At 52.8% G+C, this 25,030-nt stretch overlaps 3 protein-coding genes across 5 annotated transcripts in view; all 3 read right to left on the bottom strand.

Annotated features, from left to right (window-relative positions):
- Positions 1–86: 86 nt before the first annotated feature.
- DMWD (DM1 locus, WD repeat containing) lies at positions 87–7,096 on the bottom strand. Of its 2 annotated transcripts, XM_019754805.2 has the most exons (5): positions 6,523–7,096; positions 5,152–5,334; positions 1,871–3,148; positions 983–1,054; positions 87–641 (listed from the first exon to the last, which is right to left on the bottom strand). In XM_019754805.2, the coding sequence occupies exons 1-5, from the start codon at positions 6,943–6,945 to the stop codon at positions 594–596; spliced, it is 2,004 nt and encodes a 667-aa protein (XP_019610364.2). In that variant the 5' UTR covers positions 6,946–7,096; the 3' UTR covers positions 87–593. The 2 variants fall into 2 exon arrangements, with proteins under 2 accessions (XP_019610364.2, XP_074170234.1); XM_074314133.1 differs by lacking the exon at positions 983–1,054.
- A 236-nt stretch (positions 7,097–7,332) lies between these two features.
- On the bottom strand, positions 7,333–24,473 carry RSPH6A (radial spoke head 6 homolog A). Of its 2 annotated transcripts, XM_019754868.2 has the most exons (6): positions 23,652–24,473; positions 20,881–21,124; positions 14,373–15,137; positions 13,099–13,243; positions 12,185–12,302; positions 7,333–9,132 (listed from the first exon to the last, which is right to left on the bottom strand). In XM_019754868.2, exons 1-6 carry the CDS (start codon positions 24,308–24,310, stop codon positions 8,898–8,900), a joined length of 2,166 nt encoding a protein of 721 aa, XP_019610427.2. In that variant the 5' UTR covers positions 24,311–24,473; the 3' UTR covers positions 7,333–8,897. The 2 variants fall into 2 exon arrangements, with proteins under 2 accessions (XP_019610427.2, XP_074170233.1); XM_074314132.1 differs by lacking the exon at positions 12,185–12,302.
- Positions 24,474–24,626: 153 nt separating this feature from the next.
- SYMPK (symplekin scaffold protein) overlaps positions 24,627–25,030 on the bottom strand; it is a 33,617-nt gene continuing 33,213 nt past the window's right edge. The window contains exon 27 of the mRNA XM_019754867.2: positions 24,627–24,867. Within this exon, the coding sequence (XP_019610426.2) occupies positions 24,703–24,867 (165 nt within the window). The 3' untranslated portion in view covers positions 24,627–24,702. The remainder of the gene's footprint in view (positions 24,868–25,030) is intronic.

Here is a 25,030-nt window from a genome sequence, read left to right as displayed (position 1 = left end):
CCCTGGTGAAAGTGGATTGATCTAGCAACGCAGCGCAAGCACACACACACTTCCTCCACACTGCCACTGAAGGAAGAGACACTACACTGTGAAAACAGGGAACTTTAGTATAAATAAGAGGTGCTGGGGGATAGGGAGGGCCCCAAGGGGCTTCCATAACTTAACACTCTTCAAAAGCACAAACAACAGCAAGGGGGGCAGGGCCAAGGGAGGGGTAGTAGGCTACCCCTGCCCTGCCCACGGATGAGGGGCACATGGCAGAGCTGGGGCTCTTGTGAATGGGGAGCTTCTTGCCTCCCTGGAGTGACCAGTCACATGCTGGGGACAGGGATGAAGCTAACACTGATGTTTCAGAGGAAGGGTCATTGTACTTGGCAGTGGGTGGGGACAAGGCTGAGGCCACACAGGCCACTACATCCCCCCAGGGTCTGGGCCAGTCTGGGGACCCTCTGCCCCCCAAATTTGTGCATGATGGGGGACCGGAGCAGTCCATCCGTCATGGTTAGTCTTGTTAATCCGTTGATCCGTGAGGTCAGCAGGGAGTTATGGCTAGGAGCGGGGGGTGGGGGTGGGGGACCCCGACATCCATGGCTTCACACCACTGTGCCGCTTGGGGAATTGCCTGCTTGAGAGGAGATGCCCTGGGGAAGATGAGAGGGGAGATAGGAGGGGTTAGAGACCATGTGGAGCTCCAGCCAGCCCAGAGCCCCAGGCTGCTGTCACCTGGCCTTGCCCTTCAGTCCAGCCCAGACCCCCCCCACCCTCCAGAGGCCGCTGCCCTAGGCTTAGAAACTTACATCTCCGCTAGCTTCCTTGTCTCAGCAGGCGGCACTTTTATACAATAATTAAAGTACTCAGGTGATCCTGAGCGGAGGGGACAGGGTAGAGGAGGAGGTGGGGAGAAGGGAAACTGGGGTCCCCTTCTGACTGAGGGGGTGTCCTGAGATTCTGGGGTGGGGATAGAACTCAGGGACAGTCCTACCTCTACCACTGACTTGCTGGGTGACCTGGGCCAACTTCCTTCCCCTGCCTGGGCCTCGGTCTCGTCTGTGAACTAGGGAGACAGAGGGGTCTCCTTCAGGACTTGCCAGATTCCCCAAACCCCAATGCCCCACTTCTGAGGCTCTGAGACTGGGCTGTAAGTTCTAGGGATACAGGACCTTATGATTCCAAAACCGCTCTTCTGAGGAACTAACCCATGGCTGTCAGACCTGTCATCCTGCGCACCCGAGACCAGACCCCGAGCTCAGACATGAGCCCAGCGCGCCAAGGTTACAAGGTGCCCGGCCTGTGCTCCACCTCCTGGGGTTTTCCTGAACCCCAAGGCCACCCCAGGAGCTGGACACATCCCTACCCATCCATCCATCTTTGAGCTTCCCTGTCCTAAGTGGAGACTAGGGACTTGCCCGAAGTTACACAGGGAGCAGAGCAGGACTGGACCCTGAGCCTGGGATTCCACAGTCCGTGCCTCCAGCAGTGGTCTCAGACCCCAACAGCCCAGACCCAGGCTGGAAGCTGGGCCCAAGGCTCAGTCTTGCCCATAGAGCCTGACCATCAATATCCAAAAAGATTTATTTAAAAAAAATAGTGTTTTCCATAGAAATACAGATCCAGCTTCAAGTAACAAGTGTTAAGACCTGGCCGTGCTGGGCTCCTTCATAGCCTGGCTCACTCCCAGCTGTCTCTTCCACCTGACCCGCTCTGCTTATTGTCACCAAGGGTTCTGGAGCCTGTCACTCTAAGATCTGAGACCCTAAGATTTCCATGGCTTCCCCTCATCCCACAGGGCTAGAGGCTGTGACAGTGACAAAGTCCTCTGCCAATACCCGCCTCTTCCTGGGTCCCAGGCTGGCTGGAGTGGCTGACTCACCGCCTTGCCCGGCCGGGCCCAGGTGCAGATGAGGCCCTCCTGGCAGGCGGTGATGATGCAGTCCTCCAGGAACAGGAGGACCGTTAGCCGCTCCTGGGCGATCTTCTTGCACACCAGGGGCTCGAGCAGCGGCACCTCATGGATGCGTGGGCACAGCGCTGTGCCCAGCACCTTGGCTGGGTCCAGCCGGCTGCGGGGCGTGGGGCCACTGGGCTTGTCCCCGCTGCCGCTACTCCCGCCGCCCCCCCGGCTGATGTTGCCCAGGCTGTGGTAGCGCTTGTGCTCCTTCTCGGCGCCCCGGTCTCGCCGCTCCTGCAGCGTGAGTGTGGCGAAGCGGCCGATGCTGAATGGCGTGCCGGGCTCTGTCACCGCGCCTGGGCCACCCGCCTTGCCACTGCCCGCCGGGTGAGGAAGGCTGTTAGAGCGGGACAGCGAGCGTGGCAGGGGCCCGGGGCCTGGCTCGCCACCCCGAGAACTGCTGGCGACAGGTGGTGTGGTGCCAGGCGTGCTGGGGAGTGTGCGGGTGCGAGCCAAGGGTGGGTGTGGGTAAAGCACATCTTCGGTGAGGTCCCACAGGCAGAACTGTGTGTCCTGGCCAGCGGAGCCAAAGCGGTAGGTGATGGAGCCAGCCTTGGGCATCGGCGACAGCGGGGCTCCCCCTCCCGAGCCTGGGCCCGTGGCCTCTGGCTCCTCCTCCTCCTCCTCCTCCTCACCACTTGGTTCCCCGTCACCACTGGCGGCTGCCGCCTCCTCAGCCCTCGTGGTGTAAGGGTCAAAGGCCACAGCATTGACCCAGGACTTGTGGCCGTGGCCACGGGCCACCACGCGGCCCTCAGTGAAGGACCACACGGTGACCAGGTCATCCTCACCACCTGTCACGACGTAGCGCCCATCGGGGCTCCAGCACACGCAGAGCAGGCCCCCAAAGTAGCTCTTCATGAGCCCCCGCAGGAGCATGGAGTCGAAATGGAAGACGCGCAGGCAGCCGTCCTGGCTGACACAGGCCAGATGCCGGCCATCGGGCGAGAATGCGAACTCGTTGAGGGGCCCCTCGCCCACCGCCCACTTGGCCAGTGGGTTGCGGGGCGCCTTGCTCTTGGCAGCGTAGACGGCGAAGCCCTCGCCCTGCTTCAGCAGGCTGTACTGGGGCGGTGCTGAGGCACATGGGTGGCTGACGTTGTACAGGTACAGGTGGCCGCTGGCGTGTGATGCCAGGAACAGGCTCTCCGACTCAGGCAGCCACTTCAGATATGTCACCTTGGTCTTGTCGATCAGTCGCTGCCAACGGAGACCGTGGGGGTTGGGAGAAGGCAATAGGCCCCTGGCAAGCTTCCTCCCCAACCTGGTTCCCCAGGAGGCCGTCAGACATGGCCCATACCTCCTGGGAGAGAGGCCCCCGCCCAGGGAAACTGACAGGCATGGGAACGCAGAGGGGGAAGGGCTACCTATGAGGTGGCCACGGGAGTCTGTGGAGCCTACATGTCCAATCTTGGAAGAACTGTCTGCTAGTTGTTTAATGCCCCCCACTGTCTTTACGCCAGGCTTAAGGCAACAAACTGATTCACAGGACATCAGCTCCTCCAAGGAAGGGACCTTTGTCTATTTGGTTCACTGTTCTAGCCGCAGAGCAGAGCTGTCCACAGGAGGCGCCTGCGAAGTATTTCCTGGACACGTGAGTGACAACCCCATCCTGCCCGCTGCTCATCTGTGCTCCTGTTCTCACAACTCACACCCAATTTTTCAACTGTGTAGAGAACCTAACCTCGGCTCACCCCCCCACTGGAGCCCAACCACCCTAGTCCCATTGCCATCTATCCTGCAATGGCCTAACTGGCCACCAGGCCACCACTACCCGTGTCCATTGTCTACACAGATGCAGAGCTGCGGTTAAAATGTGAGTCGGCTTCTGGCGCCCGTCTCCTGACCACCACAGCAGCCTTTCTCAACGAGGGCCCTGGACAGAACTAAGCCCCAGCGCCCTTAGGCACCCACTGTAAGAATGAACTCACTTCCCCAAGTATCTAAGTTGCTTCTCATTCTTGGGAGAATTTAGAAAATAATCAGATCAAACCATTTCTGTGTCTATGGCTCAGGTGAACCTGGGGAAGAAACTCTAAAAGCCCAAGTCTTTTCCACGCCTTCCAGACCTACATGACCTGGCCCTTCCCAGTGATTTCCCAGAACTCACCTACCAGTCTCCCACTCAGTAACTGCTCTAGCCACATGTCCTTCTTTGGGGCTTTTGTCCTAGCTGTCCCCTCTTCTCAGAATGTCCTTCCTCTGATAATTCTCCTTGCTTCCTTCAAGTCTTCATTTCAGTGCCATAGCCCACAGAGGCCCTTCCTGACCACCCTATTCACACCTCACCAAGCACTCCCCATCCCCCCTCCTTGCTGGATTTTTCTCCACAGCACTCTGCACCTTCTGACATACAACATACTTCACTTATTTGCTAACTGTCTGTCTCCCCAGCGGGATGAAAGCTCCACAAAGGCGGGCCCTCTGTTTTGTTCAGAGAGGAGACATCCCCAGTGCTGAGAACATGCCTGGCACAGAACGAATGCTCAGTAAATATTCTGTAAATGCATGAGCTAGGATATTTTGAATCCATTCACTGTTCCACTCACTCCCTTCTTCCATTCATGCATTCTGTATAGATGGACCACCACCTCTGAACAGAGAAAGAGACACAGGACAAGAGTAGTCCCTGCCCATGGAAAAAGCCACTTGCTGGCATTTCCTCTTATGCCAAGTCCACCCAAGACTGAGCAATCTCCACACATGATTTTACAACAGTCCTCAGTGACGTAGGGGTGAGAATTCCATTTTGCAAAGAAGGGAAACTGAGGCTCAGGAAGGCACCATCACCTTCTCAATGTCACACTGTGAGTAAATGGTACAGCAAAGATTTGAGTCCAATGCCAACAGGGCCCAGAATTTGAAGAGCAGAGGCTCTGGCTTCAAACAAGTCCCAACCCATGACCAGCCTCCATTCTCTAATCTGCAAAATGGGGACCACAATCCCTAACCCATTGGTTGATGAAAACTCCAAGAGTAACGTTCAGCATACAGCTAACACAGAACAGGGCCTGGGCACAGTAGGTGCTAGTGTCATAATTAGCTGCTGTCACACTAGCTGTTTGTCACCCATCCCACATAGCTGTCAGTCCATCCCCCTACTCTCTCTTATCCTGTCCCCCTCAGGTGTACACTGCTCCCCAGGGAGCTGCAGTCTCATGGCAAACAGCGCGTGGGTGGGTGGGAAGGAGGCCCCAAATCACCTCTTCATTGAATAGCTTGCTGGTGTCCTTCTTGATGAGATCCAGGTACTGTACCTGGCCAGCTGAGAACCCCACCAGCAGGGAGATGGTCTCTGTGGCAGCAGTGAACTGGTTGAAGTCATGGCAGGTGGGCTGGGTGCCCTTATAGATCCGCTTGTCAATTGGCTTGTTGAGGTCAATCGACTTGAGTGGTAGGAGAAAAGGAATTAATGGTTTCTACCACTGAGAGGAAGGAAGAGGGTGTTGAGGTCGGGGGAAACCACTAAGAGGAAGCAGGGTTAAATCCCTGAGGGAAGTGGGTAGGTGGATGGGTGAGTAGAGGGGGTGGGGAGGCGACCACAAATAGGAAGGGGGACCCAAATCTCAGACAGTGTAGAGAAAAAACAGGCAGAAAGGGTTCCCCCCTCCGATCCCCTGGCGTAAGACCACAGCGCCTCCCCAAAGTTGGACTCCTCCACAGCTTCGGGGTTCAGGGTCCCCATAGTCCCTGAGCTGATTGCTTTCTAGTCCTGCTCTGTAACCTCAGCAATTCCTCTGGGTCTTAGCACCACAATATCCCAAGCCCCCCAGAAAGCAAGGTCACCCAAATCCCCAGGACTCTAAAGCCCAATGTCTCAAGATTCCCTTCACTTGGGAGTCCCTAAATTTCAGGACCCCCATCACAGTCCAGGGGCCCATTAAACCTCATGGTCCCCCACATTATCTCTTCTGGGCTCTCAGGATCCCCATCACTTCTGGGTATCACCATAAACTCCAGGGGTCTCATCCCCTCTGGCACCTACATCACTATAGAGACACCTGAATATGTCCGCTGTGGGCTCTCATCACCTCCAGACCTCCCATCAGCTCAGAGATTCTTATTTCCTCCAAGATCCTCATTACCTCCATAACCTGTTTTCTCTGGGATTACCTCTGAGCCCCCCCCCCCATCACTTCCGAATCCTGACCTTTCGCTGCCCAAGTCTCAAGGCCGCCCCCCCAACACCTTCAGACTGCAATACCCCTAGGTTCTGCATCACCTCAGGATCCCCCATCCCCTACGGAATGCCTGCCACCCAACCGGGAAGGAGCCACATCTGCAGTTCCCCATCACCCCAGAATACTCATCACCCCAGAACTCCCATGCATAACTGGGGGATCCTTCATGACCTCAAGGTTCCCCATCTGCTCCAGGATGCCCAGCACCCGGGGGCCTCCGCTCCCCTTTTATAATCCGGCACTGCCTCCAAGAACCCTTGCCCGCAGGGTGTCCGTCATATCTAAGATGACTATCTCAGGGCCCCACAATTCGGGGACGCTCCTATCATTTCTGGGATCACCTAGGGACCCCATCCTTCCAGCACCCAGGGCCCCGGGATGCAGGCCGCTCACCCGTTGGCTCCCGCGGCGGCAGCAGCCCGGGTAGAAATAGAGCTCGCGGCCCAAGTTGAAGCAGACGCGGTCTCCTCCGGCCCCCAGCCCCGCGGGCGTGGCGGGCGGCTCCCCGGCCCCGTCGGGCTCCCCGAGACGCACGAGGCTGAGGCGCACGGCGGGCAGCGCGGGCCCGGGACCTGCGGGCGGCGGGGACGACGTGGGGCCCGCGGCGCCGGGGCCGGAGGCAGGGCCCGGCGGGGGCTGCGGCGGCTGGGGCGGCGCCGGGGTCTGGGCGGAAGCCGGACCCGACCTGCGAGCGGCGCCATCGCCGGGGAGCAGCTTGTAGAAGCCCTCGCGGGTGCGGAACTGAGACTTGATCTCCGCGCAGTCTCCCATGGCGGCGCCGGGGCCCGAGCCGCCCTCCGCGCCGCCCGCCGCCATCTTGGGCGCCCCCCCGGGCCCCGCCGCTGCCGGACCGCCGCCCGCCGCCGGGCCCCCTGCCGGAAGCCGGGGCTCGCGCCGGAAGAGGTAGGGTCGTCGCCCGGGCGACGTCTCTTCGATAGGCAACAGGGTCGGGAGGCGGGACAAGCCCCGGCTGTCACTCGGGTAACGGTTCTAGGGGCTGTAGGATGGGCGAAAAGGTGGGCGCGGTCTTTGTGTCTGGAGACCGGCGTGTGGTTGGCTGCGGGGGCGGGGTCCACAGGGGAAAGGGGCGTGGCATTTAAGAAGCATAAGTCCTTAGCAACGGCGCCCTGGGAACCGTTTGCCTAGCAACGGAGAGACCCTCAAGAGAAGACCATTCCTGGCCTTCTCATGACCTCACAGATGACCCCAGGTGAGTCTAATGTCTCCATATACTCTCAACATACACCCTCCTGACCTCTAGTGTTTCTCACTGACAAAAGTGGCCACAGCATCTCCAGCCATTCTTCCCCACTCCTGATGAGTCACCAAATCTCTCTGATCCCCATGTCTCCATTAAACCCCATCTGACCCACTACTGATTAACGGTAACCCTAAGCATCTCCATATTTTCCATCAACCTCCAATATATATATCTCCATGACTTCACTATCTTCAACAATCTCACTGGGTCCTCCAACACCCACTTCTGATTCCAAAATTTCATTGGTCCCCGCAACACCCAGTGTCCCAGTGATCCACTAGTAACCCCAAATCTCCTGATCCCAACAGTCCCCACAGACAGCCAGTGCTCCTGACTTTTGCTGAAGCCACCCCACCCCATCACAGATCTTCCCTGACCCACTTATTGAGTGGCCTCCCAGATTTCTCACTGGAATGTCTCAGAGGCATCTCACACTCAACAAATCCTACCATCTTACTCCAAATTCTACCCCTCTCCTATGTCCCATTCCTAGGGCCAGCACTGCCATCCCCCACCTGAGGTCACTCAGGCTGCAGACCTCGGTGTCATCCTAGATTTGTACCATTTTCCCTCACCCCATTTCCTGTTCCCCAGTCTTGCATTCTGTCATCTGAAGTCCTCTTTTCCAGCCCCTTCGTCTGTACAGTCATGGTCCAAACTCCTCTCTTGCTTGCCCCCGACCCCCATCAGCTTTGTCTCTGCTCTCCCAGACTCCTATCTCACCTCCTTATCTACTCTCCACTTGGTATCTAGCAAGGTCTTTCTAAAGCCAAAATATGATCAGGCCCCTCCCCTGCTCAAAGCCCATCTGTGGCTCCCTAGTGTTCTCAGGGCAAAGCCCTGAGTGATCTGTTCCTGCCAACCTTACTTTCCAACCTCATCTCTCACCACTAACTCCACACCATGTCCCCAAAAATGAGGTTTGTGAAACTACCCCAGCCATCACATTCTCTCTTGCCCTTGGGTCTTTGCAGAGGCAGTTTGTTTCCTCTGCTTGGAATGCCCTTCCCCACTCTGCTCTTGACCCTTTAAGAGTCAGCTTAGGGGTTCTGTCAGTCCTCTGGGCTCCCCCAACTGGGTTGTCATTGCCTGGGGATGCTTGTGTCTCCCCTGTAGTGTGTGAGCCCCAGGAAAGCAGAGCTGGAGCTGCTTGGTTGGTCACCTCTGTGTCCCCAGCACAGGGCTGGGCTGACAGGAGGCATTTCAATAGTCTTTTGATGGCCAGATGAATAAATAAGTGAAACAGATGGGAAACTATGCCAGGAAATGTCTGTATTCCCAGCAGAGTCCAGTAGCCCTGACTTGGGGGCCATGTCAACAAATTGAGCAAATGAAAGAGTGACTGGGCCACAATGCCAGGGGGACGTTTTATTTAGAATAGCTGCTTTTCTTTTCCACCCCTGCCCTCCAGGGACAGAAATAACCAACAGTGAAAAACAACCCTTACCTCACTATGTCTAAGGGAAAACCTGCTATCTACATGCTTGGGGAAGGGGGCTGTGGGACCTTAGTCATCCTGGTCCTCATCCTCCTCTTCCTCATCTTCCTCCTCTTCCTCTGCAGCGGCCAGGGCCTGCTCCTGGGCAGCCTTGAGGGCCTGCTCCTCCTCCACTGTGGGGTCGCTCATCTCCATGATCTCCGGGCCACTGGGGTACTCTTGCTGAATTGGGGCTGGCAGGGATGGGTTGAAGTTCTCTGGGCTGTACTTGTAGCCCCAGCCAATGTACATGTTCTCAAACTTCCTGGAGGGGCAGTGACATACTGAGACATTTTCCCTCAAAGGCCCCCACCTGGACTTTCATTAAGGATGGGACCCAGCATAAACATGGCATGACCGAAAAGTTGTGCGTGGTAGGGTAAAATATGTCCACCGGGTTTCTCTGGTTATTTGGTCCTTTGGTATTTACTGAGCATCTACTAAGTACCAGGCCACATCTAGAGCTGCACTGTCCAACAGCACGCGTAGCTGTTGAAACATACATGTAGCACTTGAAACATGGCTAGTGTACCCAAAACACCAAATTTCTAATTTTATTTACTTTTCTAATTTTGCTTGTGATTTCTTCTTTGACGCATTGCTTATTTAGGAGTGTGCTGTTTAATTTGTACGTATCTGTGAATTTCCTTATGTTATCATTTCTAATTTCATTCCAGTGTGGTCAGAAAACTTACTTTGTATGATCAATCCTTTTGAATGTACTGAGACTTATTTTATGGCCTAACGTGTAGTCTATCTTGGAGAATGTTCCACGTGCACTTGAGAAGAACGTGTATTCTGCTGTTGTGGGTGGAGTGGATTTTATTTTAATTTTAATTAATTTAAATTTAAACAATAGAACTGATACTCAATTCAGTATTGGAAAACATCTAAGTATGTCTGGGACAATTTGGGCACATGAGTCTACGTTTGCAATTGTAAATGTTGTGAAATCTGAATATAGATCAAATATTTTTGATGAAAATTTAGCAGCCAAATTGACATGTGTTGTAAATGTAAATTTCACACCTGATTCCAAAGACTTAGTATGAAAAAAATAATGTAAAATAGCTGTTAATTTTTATATTATTGATTTTATGTTGTAGTGATAACATTTTGGATATTTAGGGTTACATAAAATATATTCTCAAAATCAATTTTGCCTGTTCATTTTACTTTTTGAATGTAGATACTAGAAAACTTAAAATAATATATGTGGCTAGTATTTTATGTATGTTGGACAGCGCTGGTCTAGATGTGGGGACCTAGCTGTGAACAAATTAGACCAGAATCCCTGCCGTGGGCCTACACTGTCTAGAGCAGGGGTGTCCAAACTGCTGCCCGCAGGCCAACTGCGGCCCATGATCCATTGTTAATTGGCCCATAGCAAATTCCAAAAATATATTTAGTTTACTTAAATAAACCAGGTGAGGCAATGCGTACTTCACCTCGAGTGAGTGGCCCAGCTGTTTGTGTATTTTACCGCATATGGCCCTTGGTAAAAAACGTTGAAAAAAGTTTGTACACCCCTGGTCTAGAGGGAGGAAATAACAAAGACAGAATTGGCTGGGCCTGGTCAATTCACCTGGCCCGGAATTTTAACTAGAGAAGGAAAGAGAAGCAAATGGCAGAATAGGCAGGGGACTGAGGGAAAGAGGCAGAAGGAAGTAAAGGGAGAAAGACAGAGGGAGCAGGAGAGATGGGAGGGGGATGGAGAGTTTGCCATGGGAGCAGTTTGGCTTTGACCTTGCTGTTCCCTAGAGAATTGTTTTCCTCCAGGTCTTCCTCTGAGACTTCAAATACCCTGCTTCCTCAGAAGCTCCTCCACCCCTCCCCACCTGGCTCCTGTGGTCCAGCAACCAGCAGCCTCACCAGGGAGGTTGAGCTTGCTAGGAAGGCAGGATCTTGGGCCCCACTCCAGACCTGCCCTTTAACCAGGTCCCCCGTGAGTCCTAGCACAGACAGTTTGGGAAGCTCTGGTCTAGAATATCCTTCTGCTCCCGCCCTTACTTCTTTCCCCAAAGATTTCAGATCAAGACTGATTTTCCCAGGAATCCTCCCTTTATCCCCTCAAGACATGACAGAGGTGAGCTGTCATAGGTCCCTTCACTCTCCCTAGTGGTACTTATTTTAATTTGTAACAGGATATTGGGGGGAGGGAGGACTAGGGGAAGTGGGAAGAAGGGTGAGGGGTGTTATACAATTAACGCCTATGTTTCCTCTGCCTGCTCCCAGGGCAGGATCCATATCTGCCTTTTCAACAAAGGGCTTGGGGCCGAGCATATAGCTGGCAAACAGTGACATTCAAGTCTTTATGAAGAAAAAACAAGGATGGATGAATGGATGGATGGATGAATGACGGGGTGGTGGATAGGAGGATGTATGGATGGGTGGGGAGTGGAGGATGGATGGGTGAGTGAAGCTCCCAATTTGGTTTCAAAGCAATCTTTTGCTTTCAGAGGGATGTTGGCAAGTTAGGGTGTGGCCAGAAGAAGGGCGTTGGCAAAAGCAAGCGTGCCTCTTCCCTGCTTCTGGAGGAGAAAAGAAATTGCCAAGTATGTGGTTAGAGTATCAAGATGACATGTAATCCCGCCTCGACCGTGAATCATTGCAGCGAATACAGAGTAGGTTCATCATTGAGATGGAAAAGGAAAATCTATGAAAAATCGTCATGCCATCTGGTGGAAAGAGCTAGTAAGTGCGCCATGGCTGCAGATGGCGCCCTCTAGTGGCTGAGCAGGAAAGGGTGGGATGTGCCTGGTGAGAGAGGCCGAGGGTGGGCAGTGCGTAGCTGCGTGTGGGGATGATGCAAAAGTGACTTTGGCCTGCAAATCTTTTGGGAGCAACTGGTGGGGAAGATTTCTGGCCCACAGAAAGAAGACCCTTCAAATTGGAAGAACTGTTCACGGAGCCCAAGGAAGGGGTTAGCTTCCCCAGAGATGGGACTCTGCCCCTGTCAGGGCCACACCAAAGGGGGCTCCTGAGTCCTGTGGCTCCATGACCTATACATCAGAAGAACCTGGGCCAGGAGGCCAGAGCTCCAGGTTTGAAGCCAGCACATTCTGTGTGACCCTGGGTCAGTTCCTTCCCCTCTCTGATTCCTCCATTGTCTTGCTGAGGGCCTCATACTCTTGTTCTGGAATTTCTCATTTTAGCCCCAGTGGAACCCCTGGGAGCTGAGGGAGGGGGTCAGCCCTGGGGGCTTCCCAAAGGGGGTCCTCCCAATCTCTGCCCACCCTGTGAGTTGTTCCACCCAGCCTGGCTCTGAAGAAGTTGTAGAGGCTGTCTCTGCTGGGAGGGACTCAGAGAAGACCTACTTGCCAGTGGCGTAGGCGTAGGCCCCTGGCCAGAGGTTGGAGCGCACGACAGCCACGGAGTACTGCGGGCAGAGGCTGCAGGACAGGTGGGCGGTCCAGGGTGACATGTGCATGATTTCTAGGGACGTGAAGAGCACCAGGGAGGTCAGACGTTCGCTGCTGGCTCCCCACACCCCGCAGAGCCCCCTGAAGGGGAGGGAGGGAGGGAGCAAAGAGGGAAGATGAGGAGGGCCACAAAGGGAACTGTGGTGACTAACTGCACAGGCTTCAGTGTTCGAAACCTGGCTGCGGACCACTCTCTCGCTGTGTGGCCCCAGGAAGCCATCTCACCTGTCTGAGCCTCAGTGACCGCACCCTGGAAGTGGGGATACTAATCTCACTTCCCTTGCAGGGTGGCAGTGAGCCCTGTGACCCCAGACAGGGCAGTCGCTGTGATTCTCCTCCCAGTGGACCATGTTTGGACTGGGGGGCACAGGGCAGGGGACAGGCTCTGGACCCACAGAAATCTGGGTCCAAATCCGGGCTCTGTCCATTCGCACATTCTCAGCCTCTCCCTCCTACGTCCAGGTGCCTGCGGCCCCATCCTCAGGAAATTTCTGTCCCTTCTTCCAAAATGCAGCTCAAGTCCTGCCTCTTCTGGGGAGGCCTCCCTAACTCTCTCTTTCTCTTTCCTCAAGCTCACGTGAGACTCAAAAGACCACATCCACTATCTGAGCCGTGCCACGTGTCCGACGCAGCTCACAAGATGGACAAGATGGACGTTTTCCTGTAACCCATTCGGAGGCGCTGTGCTGATGAGAGAACAGCTGAGGCTCAGAGAGACGCCTCCTCCCCCCCCCCCCCCCTGTCGCTGCCCCTCCCTTTCTCCTCATCTCCCCCCTGGGTTGGCACTGTGAGGTGAGGAGGACTGTCACCTGCATCTTCAGAGAGCGGCGTCAGCAGTGGGGGGCCGACCTCCTGCTCCGCCTCCTCTATCCCTTCATCAACCTTCTCTTCCTCCTCCCCGAGCTCCTCCTCTTCCTCCGTCTTCTGCAGAGGGTTCACCCAAGTGCAGCGGCCCTGGAGGTGGGGGGAAGGTTAGGTGACACCTCCCGATCTGCACCCTGGGAGGAAGTGAAGGGCCTGGCAGGACACTGGGGACTGTCCTTGGCAGCCCAGGTATGGGCAGGAGGACAGCGTTAGTCACACAGGTGGGGGTGGGAAATGGGCCAAGAGAGCAGTAGCATTGAGGTGGGGATTCCTGCATCCCGCTGGCTGTGTGGCCCCCGTCTATGCATTCATTCATTCATTCATTGGATATTTAATGAGCACCTACTACATATAGGCACTGCGGTAGGTGCTGGGGACACATCCTTCAGGAAAGAGACCCAAATCTCTGCCCTGTGGAGCTGCCATTTGGCAGCCCATATGATCCTCTCTTTGCCCATCTGTGAAATGGGGGTGTCATGGGTTCCTTTCTCATTGGATTGTTGTTGGGTTACATGACATACTGAAGAGCTGACAAATGTGGAGGGAATGAATGATCCTAAGTGCACAGCATATCACAGACCTCAGTTGCATCAACTATGAGATGGCAATGACAGCTGTACTGATCTCAGGAGTTATTGGGATTCAATAAAACCTTGTAGAGTCAATGAATGTTTATTGAATGAATGAATGAATGAATGAATGAAAAGTTCCTAGCACACAGCAGCAGGTATTTCCTTGAATGAATACATAAATGTATATAGAGTTCAGACACATTAGGCATTCAATAAATGCAGGTCAACCATCTCTTATCCACAACTCCCAAACCTGAAAAGCTTTGAAAACCGGAAGTTTTTCATGAGTCATTTGGCAGCGTCTCCGACCTGACTGACGAGAGGCTATGCAGTTTTGCTGCCGAAATAACACCTTTGAATACAGGCTGCCCACCCAGCTCTGCTTCGGCTGTTACGTAATACATGGGATGTGCACTGTGTCATCTTTTTAAAATCTGAAAAATTCAGAATCTCAAGATTTATCTGGCCCCAAAAGTTTCTGACAGGGACTTGTCAACCAATATCTGTTGAATGAATGAATGTGGAACAAGTAACTAAATGAATGAGGAATGGATGAATGAATGAATGTTACTTAGCACAAAGGCGGGCAGAGAGCAGGCGCCCGGTGTCACTGGGGAGGCACACCTGAATCACCCGTCCCGTCTCACCTGGGGCAGGATGTGCTGCGTGTGATGCACCCAGTTGGCCATGGAGTCCACCAGCTCGAGCACCGGGATGCCCTCAAAGTCGGGGTTCTCCTCGTAGGAGTCGCGCCCCGCGCCACCCTCCTCCTCCTCGTCGCCCTCCTCCTCGCCGAACTGGTAGAAGCCCAGAGGGCTGATGTGCGTGGCGGCCGAGATGCGGGCGATCTGGGCCCGCAGGTAGTTGGCCTCGTTGCCCGGGAAGGGCGGGTAGCTGATGACCGGCGCGTCCAGGCGGCCGGTGAAGAACTTCTTGATCTTGCGGGCCTGCACGATCTGGAGGGGCGTGACATGCGGCAGCCGCGTCCACGGCAGGCCCGGCTCGTTGCACACGAAATACAGGTACTTGTTGGTGCCCATGCGGTTCTCCTCCTTGGGGATGACGGGCGGCGGCTTCCACGTCGGCTTGGGGATGATGTCGGAGACCTTCTCCTCGTCCTCCTCGCCCTCCTCCTCGCCGGGCGCATCCGTGACCTCGCCGCCCTCCGTGGTCTCCTCCACTTCCTCCTCCTCTACCTCCTCCTCGCCCTCCCGGAACTCCACCTCCGCCACCAGGTAGCTGCGGCTGAGCCCCAGGATCTTGCCCCAGAAGCGGCAGGTGTGGATGGGCTGCTGCTCCACCAGCTGCTTCAGGGCCATGAAGATGCGGAAACTCTCGTCTGAGCTCAGGCCTACGCCCGCCTGTTCGAAGTAGAAGGCCGACTCCATGACGTTGGGCACCGGCGTCTCTCCCTGCAGAGGGTGAGGTGGGGGGGCAGAGGGAAGAAGGCTGAAGCCCTGCTCCCTAGCCTGACTCTTCCAGTCTAGAGAGCTCCACCACTGGGTTACAACCCAGCTGCTCCTGCGACCACTTCTGGCAGTGAGATGCAGGGGTTCTATGGGGAGGGCGTCCCTTGATGGAAAAGGAAAGAGAACACCTGCTTGAAAATTAAAAAAACAAATATATAAAATGAAACTATTAAAAAAAAAAAAAAAGGAAAGGCAAAACCACACCAAGAGAAAAAGCCTTTGTTCCTTTATCCCTCTCCCTTGTTCCTGCCTGAAATAAGACATGAGATCTGGAGTTAGAGCAGCTATTGGGACCAGGGGGCAACACAGATCTTACAACCTAATGGTGGTGGGGCTGAAAAATGGAAACTGCCTGGTCACCAGTCGCAGCACTGACCTGCCTTACCTCCCTTGGGCTTCTGGTTTTATGGAACAAAGAAGCCACTTCTACTCATGTTTTCTGATACTTGCAGTAAAATCCACTCCTAATAGATACTCCAAATCACAAGCAATTTGAGAGGCAGGTCTTGAACCCAGGAATCAGCGATTTTTGAGGATGGTGGTGATACATCCTGCCCTCACTGCCTCCTTTTTTACTGTGTGCTTTGTTTGGGGAGGAAGGGAGGGAGGGAGGGAGGGAGGGAGGGAGGGAGGGAGGGAGGGAGGGAAAGGAGTGAGAGCAAGTAAGAGAGTGGGACTAGAACACGGGAGGTCTCGGCCCAGCCACCCCCACCTCCATGTATCTACAGGCTATCCCCAACACTGTTTCATTGTCAGTCAGAAGTCTTTATTAAAGACTCAGTGGGTGCCAGCGCCAGGCTAGGGTAGGCACTGAGATATATCAGAGAACAAAACTGAGATCCTTCCTCAGGAAGTCAGCACAACCCGCCCTTGGCTTTGGTCTTGGCCAGCCTGACTGGGCCAGGGAAACACACAGCCCAAAGCAGGGAGACCACGTGCTCCTGCCAGAATTTGAAATCAGGAGAGAGGGAGAGAGGGAATGGGAGGCAGAATAATGACCCTCCAAAGGATGTCCGTGTCCTAGTCCCTAGACCTGTGAATAAGTGACCTTACATGGCAAAAAGGGACTTGCGGGTGTGATTAAATTGGGGAGCTTGAGATGGGGCAGATGATCCAGGATGATCACAGGGGACCCCGGGTAATCACAGGGGCCTTGGCACATGTAAGAGGGAGGCAGGAGGGTCAGAGAAGATGCGATGACAGAAGCAGAGGTCAGTCAGAGACAGATTTGAAGATGCTACACTGCTGGCTTTGAAGACGGAAGAAGGAATGTGGCAGCCTCTAGAAACTGGAAAAGGCAAAGAAACAGATTCTCCCCAAGAGCCTCCATTAGGAAGCCAACCCTTGCCAACACTGGGACTTCTGACCTCCCAAACTGTAAGATATTATTACATTGTGTTGTCTTAAACTCCCAAGTTTGTGGTGATTTCTTACAGCAGCAATAGGAAACACAGGGGCCAACTTCTGCGCGTGGCTGGAAGTGAAACACGAGAATGGGGGAAACATGTAAATGTGCAGTGGCTGATCCTCTGTGTGTGGAAAGATTATGGAGGCCAGTTTGCAGAAAGAAAGAAAAGATTGAGGGTCAGAGCTGGTTAGCTCGGGTCCAGCTGTTCCTGAGGCCCACCTAAGGTAAATCCCCTGATTCTGGGAAATGCCTTATATTTTTATGATAAATCCTGCCCCTCCCCTTTATTTTAGCAAGCTCTAGTAGGTGTCTGTTTTTGGAAACCAAGTAGTTCTGGCTCATACTCCTGTTCATCCCTCTTAATTTGGCTCAGGGGAAAAGGCTTGCTTGTGGTCCAAGAAAACATAACAAAGAAAGACAGATAAGCCCCACTTAATTCAAGGGGCAAAATCAGATTCAAGGATGAGTTTCTTATTTGGGAACCAGCTTCTGGAAACTATAATGATCCCTGCTAAGCAATTGAAAGCTCAAGGTAATAAAAAGTTTCAAGGTGAACACATTTCCTCCAGTTCCTATGTATGGCTGTCTGAGTCATTGGCCATTTTTCCTGAAGAAGTGAGCGTTGTAGCACTAGTACATTTAATTGTTCATTTTTGTTAGGCACACTAAGGACTATTTGTCTCCTGTTTCAAGTGCACTGAAATATCATTCAAAGAGTTACATAAATTATAAAAAGCTGATGCATACTTTGCTAGGGCTGCTGTAACAAAGTGCCACAAACCAGATGGCTTAAACAACAGAAACTATTGTCTCACATTTCTGGAGCCCAGAAGTCCGGACCAAGGTGTCAGCAGGGTTGGTTTCTTCTGAGGGTCGTGAGAATCTGTTCCACGCCTCTCTCTTGGCGTCTAGCGGCGTGCTGACAGTCTTTGGGGTTCCTTGGTTTGTAGCAGCATCACGTCAGTCTCTGCCTTCATATTTACATGGTGTTTTCTGTGTGCGTGTGTCTGTAGCCCAAGTGAAGCTCTTATAAGGCCACCAGTCATATTGGATGAGGGCCCACCCTACTCCAGTATGACCTCATCTTTACCAATTAGATTTGCAAGGACCCTATTCCCAAATAAGGCTAGATTCTGAAGCACTGGGGGTTAGGGCTTCAACATATGAATTTGGGGGGGGGACACAATTCAACCTATAACAGATGGTTAGTGTGACGATGAATGACAGTGCTTTAATTGTACCAGTTGATGTCAAAGTTTTTGCCACAAGCACACTGAAGTTTTCATATATATATATACACATTGCATTCTCATTTAAAAAAAACTCCTTGTAAACAGAGTTAAAATAAACAATTGATTACATCGTCTTCCTATCTGCAAGCATAGGGCTCCCTATCACTGCACCTCTGCTTTGAAGTTCCTGATTATTCTCACATTGTTCACGAGTGTTTGAAGTCCTTCCTACAGGAGGATTATATAGTCCCACCCCCACCCCCAGTGAATTCAAGAGTGGCCATGTCACTTGCTCTGACCATTTGAAATGGCAGTGACAGGGACATGTGTCACACCAAGGCAGTAGCCATAAGAACCCATATGAGGTTTGTTAGGTCTTCTTTTTCCTTCTTTGCAACCATGGCAACGTGTCGCATCATGTTTGTTGCAGCATAATGATGGCGGTAGGCAACTGATGAGCAAAGCTCTCTTGCCAACCCTGGATGGTCAGGTCCTGTGAGCAAGAAATAAACTATGATTTTAAGTCACTGAGATTGCTGTGCTGTTTGTTATCCCCCCTGGATGTGGCACACCCTGACCAAAACTCTGTAGTAGGAGAAGGGCTGTTTTGAAAGCAATTTAATCTTAAACACAGTACAAAAGCTTGTTTGCCTAATTGATGTTTCCATCAGCAACTCAGGGGGGCAGACTAAAAACTTAATCCCAAGACTCACCACCTTGCGGCCAGGAGGGAAGATGAGGGAGTGAGCATAGGAAACCCCCTCTGGGGTGTGTGCCTGGCCCATGAGCCAATGACCATCACCCTCTTTTTGGAACCCCCTACCCCCATGGCAATGGAGCTCATGTAACCAGGTTTACATGACCTCACCTGGCCTTCCTGGCCACTATTGATGGGAATAAGAGTGGACAACTGCCCCCACGTGACAGATCAGACTGTGCTGCTCTCCTCCTGCAAACTGCTTCTTTTGGGTTGGGGGACAGTTAGGGGTGAGGGGAGAAGACAGCCCTCAGTGCCCCTTCACTGGGAGCCACCTCACCAGCCCTAGACTGCTTGCAACCTGACCATCAGGTGGGAGGAAAACTTCTATCTTGTCGAAGCCACTTGTCTCCATTTCTGTGACATCATCTATTTCCTGCCTTACAGTGACCTGGGTTGTCCAACCAGTACAGTAAGTTGTTAGTTTTGGGACGGTGATACAATAGCACTAAAGTTAATCTAAAATTATACATGTGAGAATAATCAGGAACTTTTTAAAATAGAGGCGCAGTGATAGGGTCTCCCAAATAGCCAGACCTGCTCTGCAGCTGTACCCAACAAGCAGGAAGCCACCCAGAGGGGGAGGCACAGACTAGCGAATACAGAAACAGAAGGAGTCCTCAAAGGTGTGTATAAAGGTGGCATTTCTAAGCAGCAAGCAAAGAATGGATTTTTCCCTAAGTGCTGTTGGGGATCATGGCTAGCCATTCGGAAGAAATAGAAAATGAGAGCATGAAAGCTCTTCCTCCCATCAGACGGAAAAATAAATATAAAATGCTGAATCACTGATTTCTTTGAGTCTCTTCCTAGAAATGTGCACAGGCCACAGTTTTGCCCTTCTATAGACCTCACATTAAGAACCCCAGCTCTGGGGGGTGGGGGGAGGGAGATGAATGTAAGGGGCATCAAACATATGGTGATGGAAGGAGAACTGACTCTGGGTGATGAACACACAATGGGATTTATAGATGATGTAATACAGAATTGTACACCTGAAATCTATGTAATTTTACTAACAATTGTCACCCCGATAAATTTAATTTAAAAAAAAGAAAAAAAAGAACCCCAGCTCCAAGTTCTAAGGGGGTGGGGCCTCCCGGGAAAAGGCACTTGAGGGGGCGGAGCCTCCTAAGGGATTGAATTTCAACAGGTCGGAGACTCAAGAGCCACGGAGTTCTAAGGGGGCGGAGCCTCTAGGGACAAAGCGTTCTAAGGAGGTGGGCCTTCAGGAATTTGCGTTAGGTGGGAGTGTGACTTGGGGGTGTGGAGGAGGGAGGGAGCAGTTCTAAGGGGGTGGGACCTTCATGCCTAAGACTTGGATTTCCACCTGCACTCTGCTCGCAAGGGTTCATTTCTTTGTCAGGTTGTCATTCCTGCATCCTCTCACCATCCCACCTCACTGTCGCCAGAATCCTAGAATCTCAGAAGCAGAGAAATGAGCACAGACCAAAAGCATCTTCAGATAGGGTGGGGGTTGTAGCACGGGTGGAGGTCATGGTCCTGCCTTCCTGGTCCTGGGTCCCGCACTTCCTAGCTTCGTGCCCTCTGAGCCCAAGTCCTTCCTCTACAAATAGAAATAATAAATAGCACTTGCTTTGAAGGGTTCTTTCAGGGTTGAAAGGAGACCAGGCTCCTAAAGCTCTTAGCAGGGGGCCTAGGAAATGTCAGAATTATCATAGAGAGAGAGTCCTCAACAAATGTTCCTTGAAGAGTGAAAGAATACTTCACCCCAATTTTAAGCAGTCATCCAATTCTGGAAACAGAATCGTGTAATTAAATATTATGAGGATAGTAGAATTGTTAAAAAGTCATGGTAGAAGAGTTCTTAGTGAGTCTCAACTTACAAAACAGAAAACTGAGTCCTGGGGACTGGGGGCAATTCAGCGTTGAGAGACTGCAGGAGGCAGTGAGTTTCACAGAAAACATCTGCAAAGCCATTATTTTGGGGAGGGAGGAGTAAGGGATGGTGGAAGAGACCAGCCTCCACCTGCACATGGCAGCTGGAGTCAGCTTTCTAAAAAGCAGAGCTGACCAGCGTTCCTCTACTTTAAGCCCCTCCATGGCGCCCCAGTGGCCTCAGGAAAAAGCCCACGCCCCTCAGCCTGGCATTCAAGGCCCTCTGTGACAGGCTCCCGGCCCCCTCCTCCTGGCATACACACTAGACTGAGACCGTCTGTTTCTGGTTGGTGCGGTGCGCTCCATCACCTCCAGGCCTCAGCATTGGCTGTGCTGAAGCCTGGGCCACCACTCACCCCTCCACCCCGTGCCCCTCCACACTGGCTTACTCACCACCTCCTCCTCCAGCTCCTGCTCGCCCTCACCACTGCCACCGCTGCCTCCCCGGACAAACAGGGCCTTCTGCCTCTTGGCCATCTCATAGGTGGGCTGCATCTCCGGGTCGTCCCTCAGCGTGTCCAGCTTGGGGTGGAACCACTCCATCTGTGTGGTGCGGTTCAGTGACTCCAGGATGGACAAGGGGTCCTCCGGCCGCTGGTTCAGGATTTTTGTCAGCAGGTTCACCAGGTGTTCATACCTGCCTCCCGAGCGAGGGAGTGGGAGGTGGGAAACGTCACTCACTTAGCTCACTGCTGTGTGCTTGGCCCAATGTCTGGTGCTGGGGACACAGTGGAGAAAAGGTCCCTGCCCTGGTGGGGCTGATATTCTAATGATGGAGAGAGCATTAACCAAATATGCAAAATATATAGTGTCTGGTAGTAATTTCCATGGAGACAATAAAAGCAGGGAATGGGGACTGGGAATGCCAGGGATAGGAGACGATTTGCAGTTTTAAACAGGGAGGCCAGGGAAGGCCTCACCTAAGTGACATATAAGCCGAGATCTGAATGAAGTGAGGGAGCAAACCATGCAGCTACTGGGGAGGAAAGAGTGTTTCCATCAGAGGGAACAGCAGGTACATAGGCCCTGAGTCTAACATAATCTTGATACCAAAACTGAAGGAAACTAGGAGAAAGGAAAATTCCATGCCAATGTCATTTAGAAATATAGATGCTAAAATCCTAAGCAAAACATTAGCAAATAGCATCCAGCAAGGACATGATTAAATTGAGCTAATGACAGGGATGCAAGACTAGACTATTAGAAAAGTAGAAAAAAATAATTTATCATATTAATATGTTAAAGGAGATATGAGAGATTATTTCAATAGGTGCAGATGAAACTGTTTGCTAACACTCAACACCCATTCATGATTTTTAAAAATATAGCAAACTATGAATAGAAGCCAGTTTTTTATAGTTGTATAAAGGGTGGCCACAAATAACCTACAGCACACACCAAACATAATGGTTAAAGATTGAATATTTTCTGCTATGAGATTGGGAATGAGGATGCCTACTTTCATGACTTATATTTAATACTGCACTGGAGGGCTCAGCCAATGCAATCTGACATGAAAAAGAATTGAAAAGGAAGAAGCAAAATTGCCATGGTTTGCAGATGATGATTGGGAAAGATGTGCAAAGGCCTTGAGCTGTGGGTGCACCTGGCATGTTGGAGGGACATTGAGGAGGTCCATGTGGCTGGAGTGGGGTGAGGGAGAGGGGCTGTGGGAGGAGAGCAGGATGATAACAGTATGGAAATGGCTTCCAAAGTCAGGCACTATGCTGGACACTTGAGAGAATGTTAAATTTTCACCACGATCATACATCTGAGGAACAATTGTAATCCCCCCTCCCCAGAGGAGGAAACAAGCTTAGAACAGTTGAGATCATGCGGTCACACAGTGGTAGCACAGCTAGGATTTGAAACCAGGTTGGTCTGATTTCAGAGTATGTATGCCTGCCTGTGGCATGGAAACCCTTTGGCAACAGTCTTGGGCATGGTGGAAGGCCATTGTTGAATTGGTAAGGGTAAGGAGAGGTCACAATTGGCCAGGGGTTCTCAGTAACGGACCTTGAAGTTCCTGAGGGCTGGGAACTGTTGAAGAAGAGCTACCGTGTTTCCCCAAAAATAAGACCTAGCTGGACAATCAGCTCTCATGCGTCTTTTGGAGCAAAAATTAATATAAGACCCGGTCTTATTTTACTATAAGACCCAGTATTTATAATATAAGACCGGCTAGGTCTTATTTTTGGGGAAACACGGTAGCAGTTAATTTTGTCTAGACTCTAGAGGATGAAGTTTGGAGAGCAGACAGGGGCAGAATTATACATGGCCTTGAAGGCTATTGGGAGGAACACAAACCTTCTGAAGTCACTGGGGAGTCAGGCAGGCTCTGAAGTTGGGAGGGCTGGGGTCAGCTTTGTGCTTTAGCAAGGCCTGTTACTTCTCCAACCGCATCTCCTTCCTCTCCCTCCTCCTTCCTTGGTGCCAGTCACACCAGCCTCTTTGCTGTTCCTCAAACACAGCAAGCCTTTAAACTTGCTGGGTCCTGCACTTGGACCACTTGCTTCCATTACCTGGAAGGTGCTCTCTTCCTCATCTCCTTCAGGTCCCTGATCAAATGTCATCTCCTCAGAGAGGTCTTCCCTGATCTCACACTATTTAATATGCACTTCCTATCCCCCTTACCCTGCCTTTTTTGCCGTAGCTCTTACCACTTATATTTATTGTTCCTTCTCCCACTAGAATATGAGCTTCATGAGGAAGTAATGGGGTGGGGGCTGCTGAGAGGTGTGTTATGACTGTAGCCAAGTGGCCTTGGCCTTCCTCAAGCAGGAAAGTTTAGTGGATAACAGCCACCGAAGCCAAATCTTGGCTCTGTCACATCCTACCTGTGTTATTTTGAGTATGGGATCTAATTTCTCTGTATCTTAGTTTCCTCCTCTGTAACATAGGGACAGTAGATGAGCTCATCTCAGCTGTGAGAACTAGAGGCTAAGGTGTAAAGGCTGGCACAATGTCTGGTAAGTAAATGTTATTTTATTATTTAGCTATTGTTAGTATTTATCCCCACCGACTCCTACTAGTCTGAGTTAGATGCCTCCAGAGCACTCATTGGGTTTCCCTGAGGGACAATCCCGTCTGACTGAGGCAGGGTCTTGGCGGGGGCTCTCCCTGCTTGGGTCCCGCCCCCTGCCCACTCCCGGGCCCCCTCTCACAGGCTGAGGTCGCAAGTGACGCTGGTTTGTAGCAGGTAGGCCTTGGCATTCTGCACAGCCAGTTCCCTAGGCTCTGGCTCAGGCACCTCCATATGGAAGGGCATGAAGCCCAGCTCAGAGGGCATGAACTGGAAGGCGGGGTCATCCCTCATGTAGGGCCCGTGCTGCGTGCCTTCGCTGAACTGCAGGTCTTCTGTCTGGTACATGCTGAACTGGCCCAGGAGGCCGGGTTGGGGCTCCTGGTAGGCAGACTCCAGTTGCTGGAAGAGGTTGCCTTGGCTCTGCCGCAGCTGCTGCATGAGGGTGGCCTGGATCCTGTCTTCATTCAGATAAGCTTGGTGCTGGAACTCGGAGGGAAAGCCTGTATTCATGGGCAGGTACTCCATGCCACCCAATTGAGGTTCCTCAGCCTGGAACATCAAGTTCTCAGATTGGGTCAGGCCGGCCCCTTGTGACCAGCCCGGGAGGTTGGCCTGGCTCGCCAGCATCTCCGGAGGGCTCTGCAGGATCTGGGCGTCAAGCATCTGTTGTACCTCTTCGGGGACCTCGGGCTGGAGCTGAGAGCGGTCCGGGCTGCGCGACTGCTCGGAGACCTGGAAACTCCTCTGCCTGGAGGACTGCTGGTAAGGCGGCTCAGGGTCGGGTGGAGAGTCCCCCATAGTCCAAAAGGGGTCGCAGACTCTTAGGAGGAAGACTTGCAGACTGGCAACCCACTTGCCGGCTCTAACATGCCGGTTAGCCGCCACGCCAGCGGCGCGGGCGCGGGTTTCTACCGAGGGAGGGGTGGGCCGTTACCAGGGTAGGGCACGAGGTACGCACGGGCCTAGGAGCTGGTTTCCACGCAGGCGCAGACTCATGCCAGAGGGGCTTCCAGTCTTCCAGCGGGCTCCTGGGCGCGCTCACCAGATACCGCGCAGCCCCACAACTGACACAGCGGCAGAGACCAGAGACTGCACCCACGTCCCAGACCCGCGATCTTTTTTTATTTTTTATTTTTTAAAGGCAAAGCACCGCCCCGCCCTCCCCGTCTCACCCCTTCCCCACCAAGCTGTCAGCTGTTCCCCTTGGTCTCGGGTTCCCCGGCTTCCTCGGTGGCGGTGGCGGAGGCAGCGGTGGCGGCGGCGGGGCTGGGGGTCTTCACAGCGTCTTCTCCGGCAGGGATGAGGGTCTGGGGGCTCTGCTCCTCCTTTGAGGTCACCCCACCCGCTGCTGCCTCCTGGTGACAGGAGAAGGGGAAGCGGGTCAGACAGCAGGCCCCAGCTCCAAGCTTTCGGTTGGGCTGTACCCACCCCGCTCCCCATCTTGGCTCCTCAGCACACACTTAATCCCAGAACCCTGATATCTTTCCTCCTTTGCTGCTCTGCGGTTGTCATCCCTAC

The sequence above is a fragment of the Rhinolophus sinicus genome, linkage group LG11, assembly GCF_036562045.2.
Source record: "Rhinolophus sinicus isolate RSC01 linkage group LG11, ASM3656204v1, whole genome shotgun sequence".
In the NCBI taxonomy this organism is placed as follows: domain Eukaryota; kingdom Metazoa; phylum Chordata; class Mammalia; order Chiroptera; family Rhinolophidae; genus Rhinolophus; species Rhinolophus sinicus.
This window is presented reverse-complemented; position numbering and strand designations above follow the sequence as displayed.

Excerpts from the sequence above, each read along its gene's own strand:
- RSPH6A (XM_019754868.2), bottom strand. The coding sequence starts at position 24,310 with ATGGGGGACTCTCCACCCGACCCTGAGCCGCCTTACCAGCAGTCCTCC. Across the intron at positions 15,138-20,880 it reads AGGAGCTGGAGGAGGAGGTG|GGAGAGACGCCGGTGCCCAA; the intron begins GTGAGTAAGCCA and ends CACCCTCTGCAG. Across the intron at positions 13,244-14,372 it reads CGCAGCACATCCTGCCCCAG|GGCCGCTGCACTTGGGTGAA; the intron begins GTGAGACGGGAC and ends CCCCACCTCCAG.
- DMWD (XM_019754805.2), bottom strand. The coding sequence starts at position 6,945 with ATGGCGGCGGGCGGCGCGGAGGGCGGCTCGGGCCCCGGCGCCGCCATG. Across the intron at positions 5,335-6,522 it reads GCCGCCGCGGGAGCCAACGG|TCGATTGACCTCAACAAGCC; the intron begins GTGAGCGGCCTG and ends CTACCACTCAAG. Across the intron at positions 642-982 it reads CCAGCAAGTCAGTGGTAGAG|GGCATCTCCTCTCAAGCAGG; the intron begins GTAGGACTGTCC and ends CATCTTCCCCAG.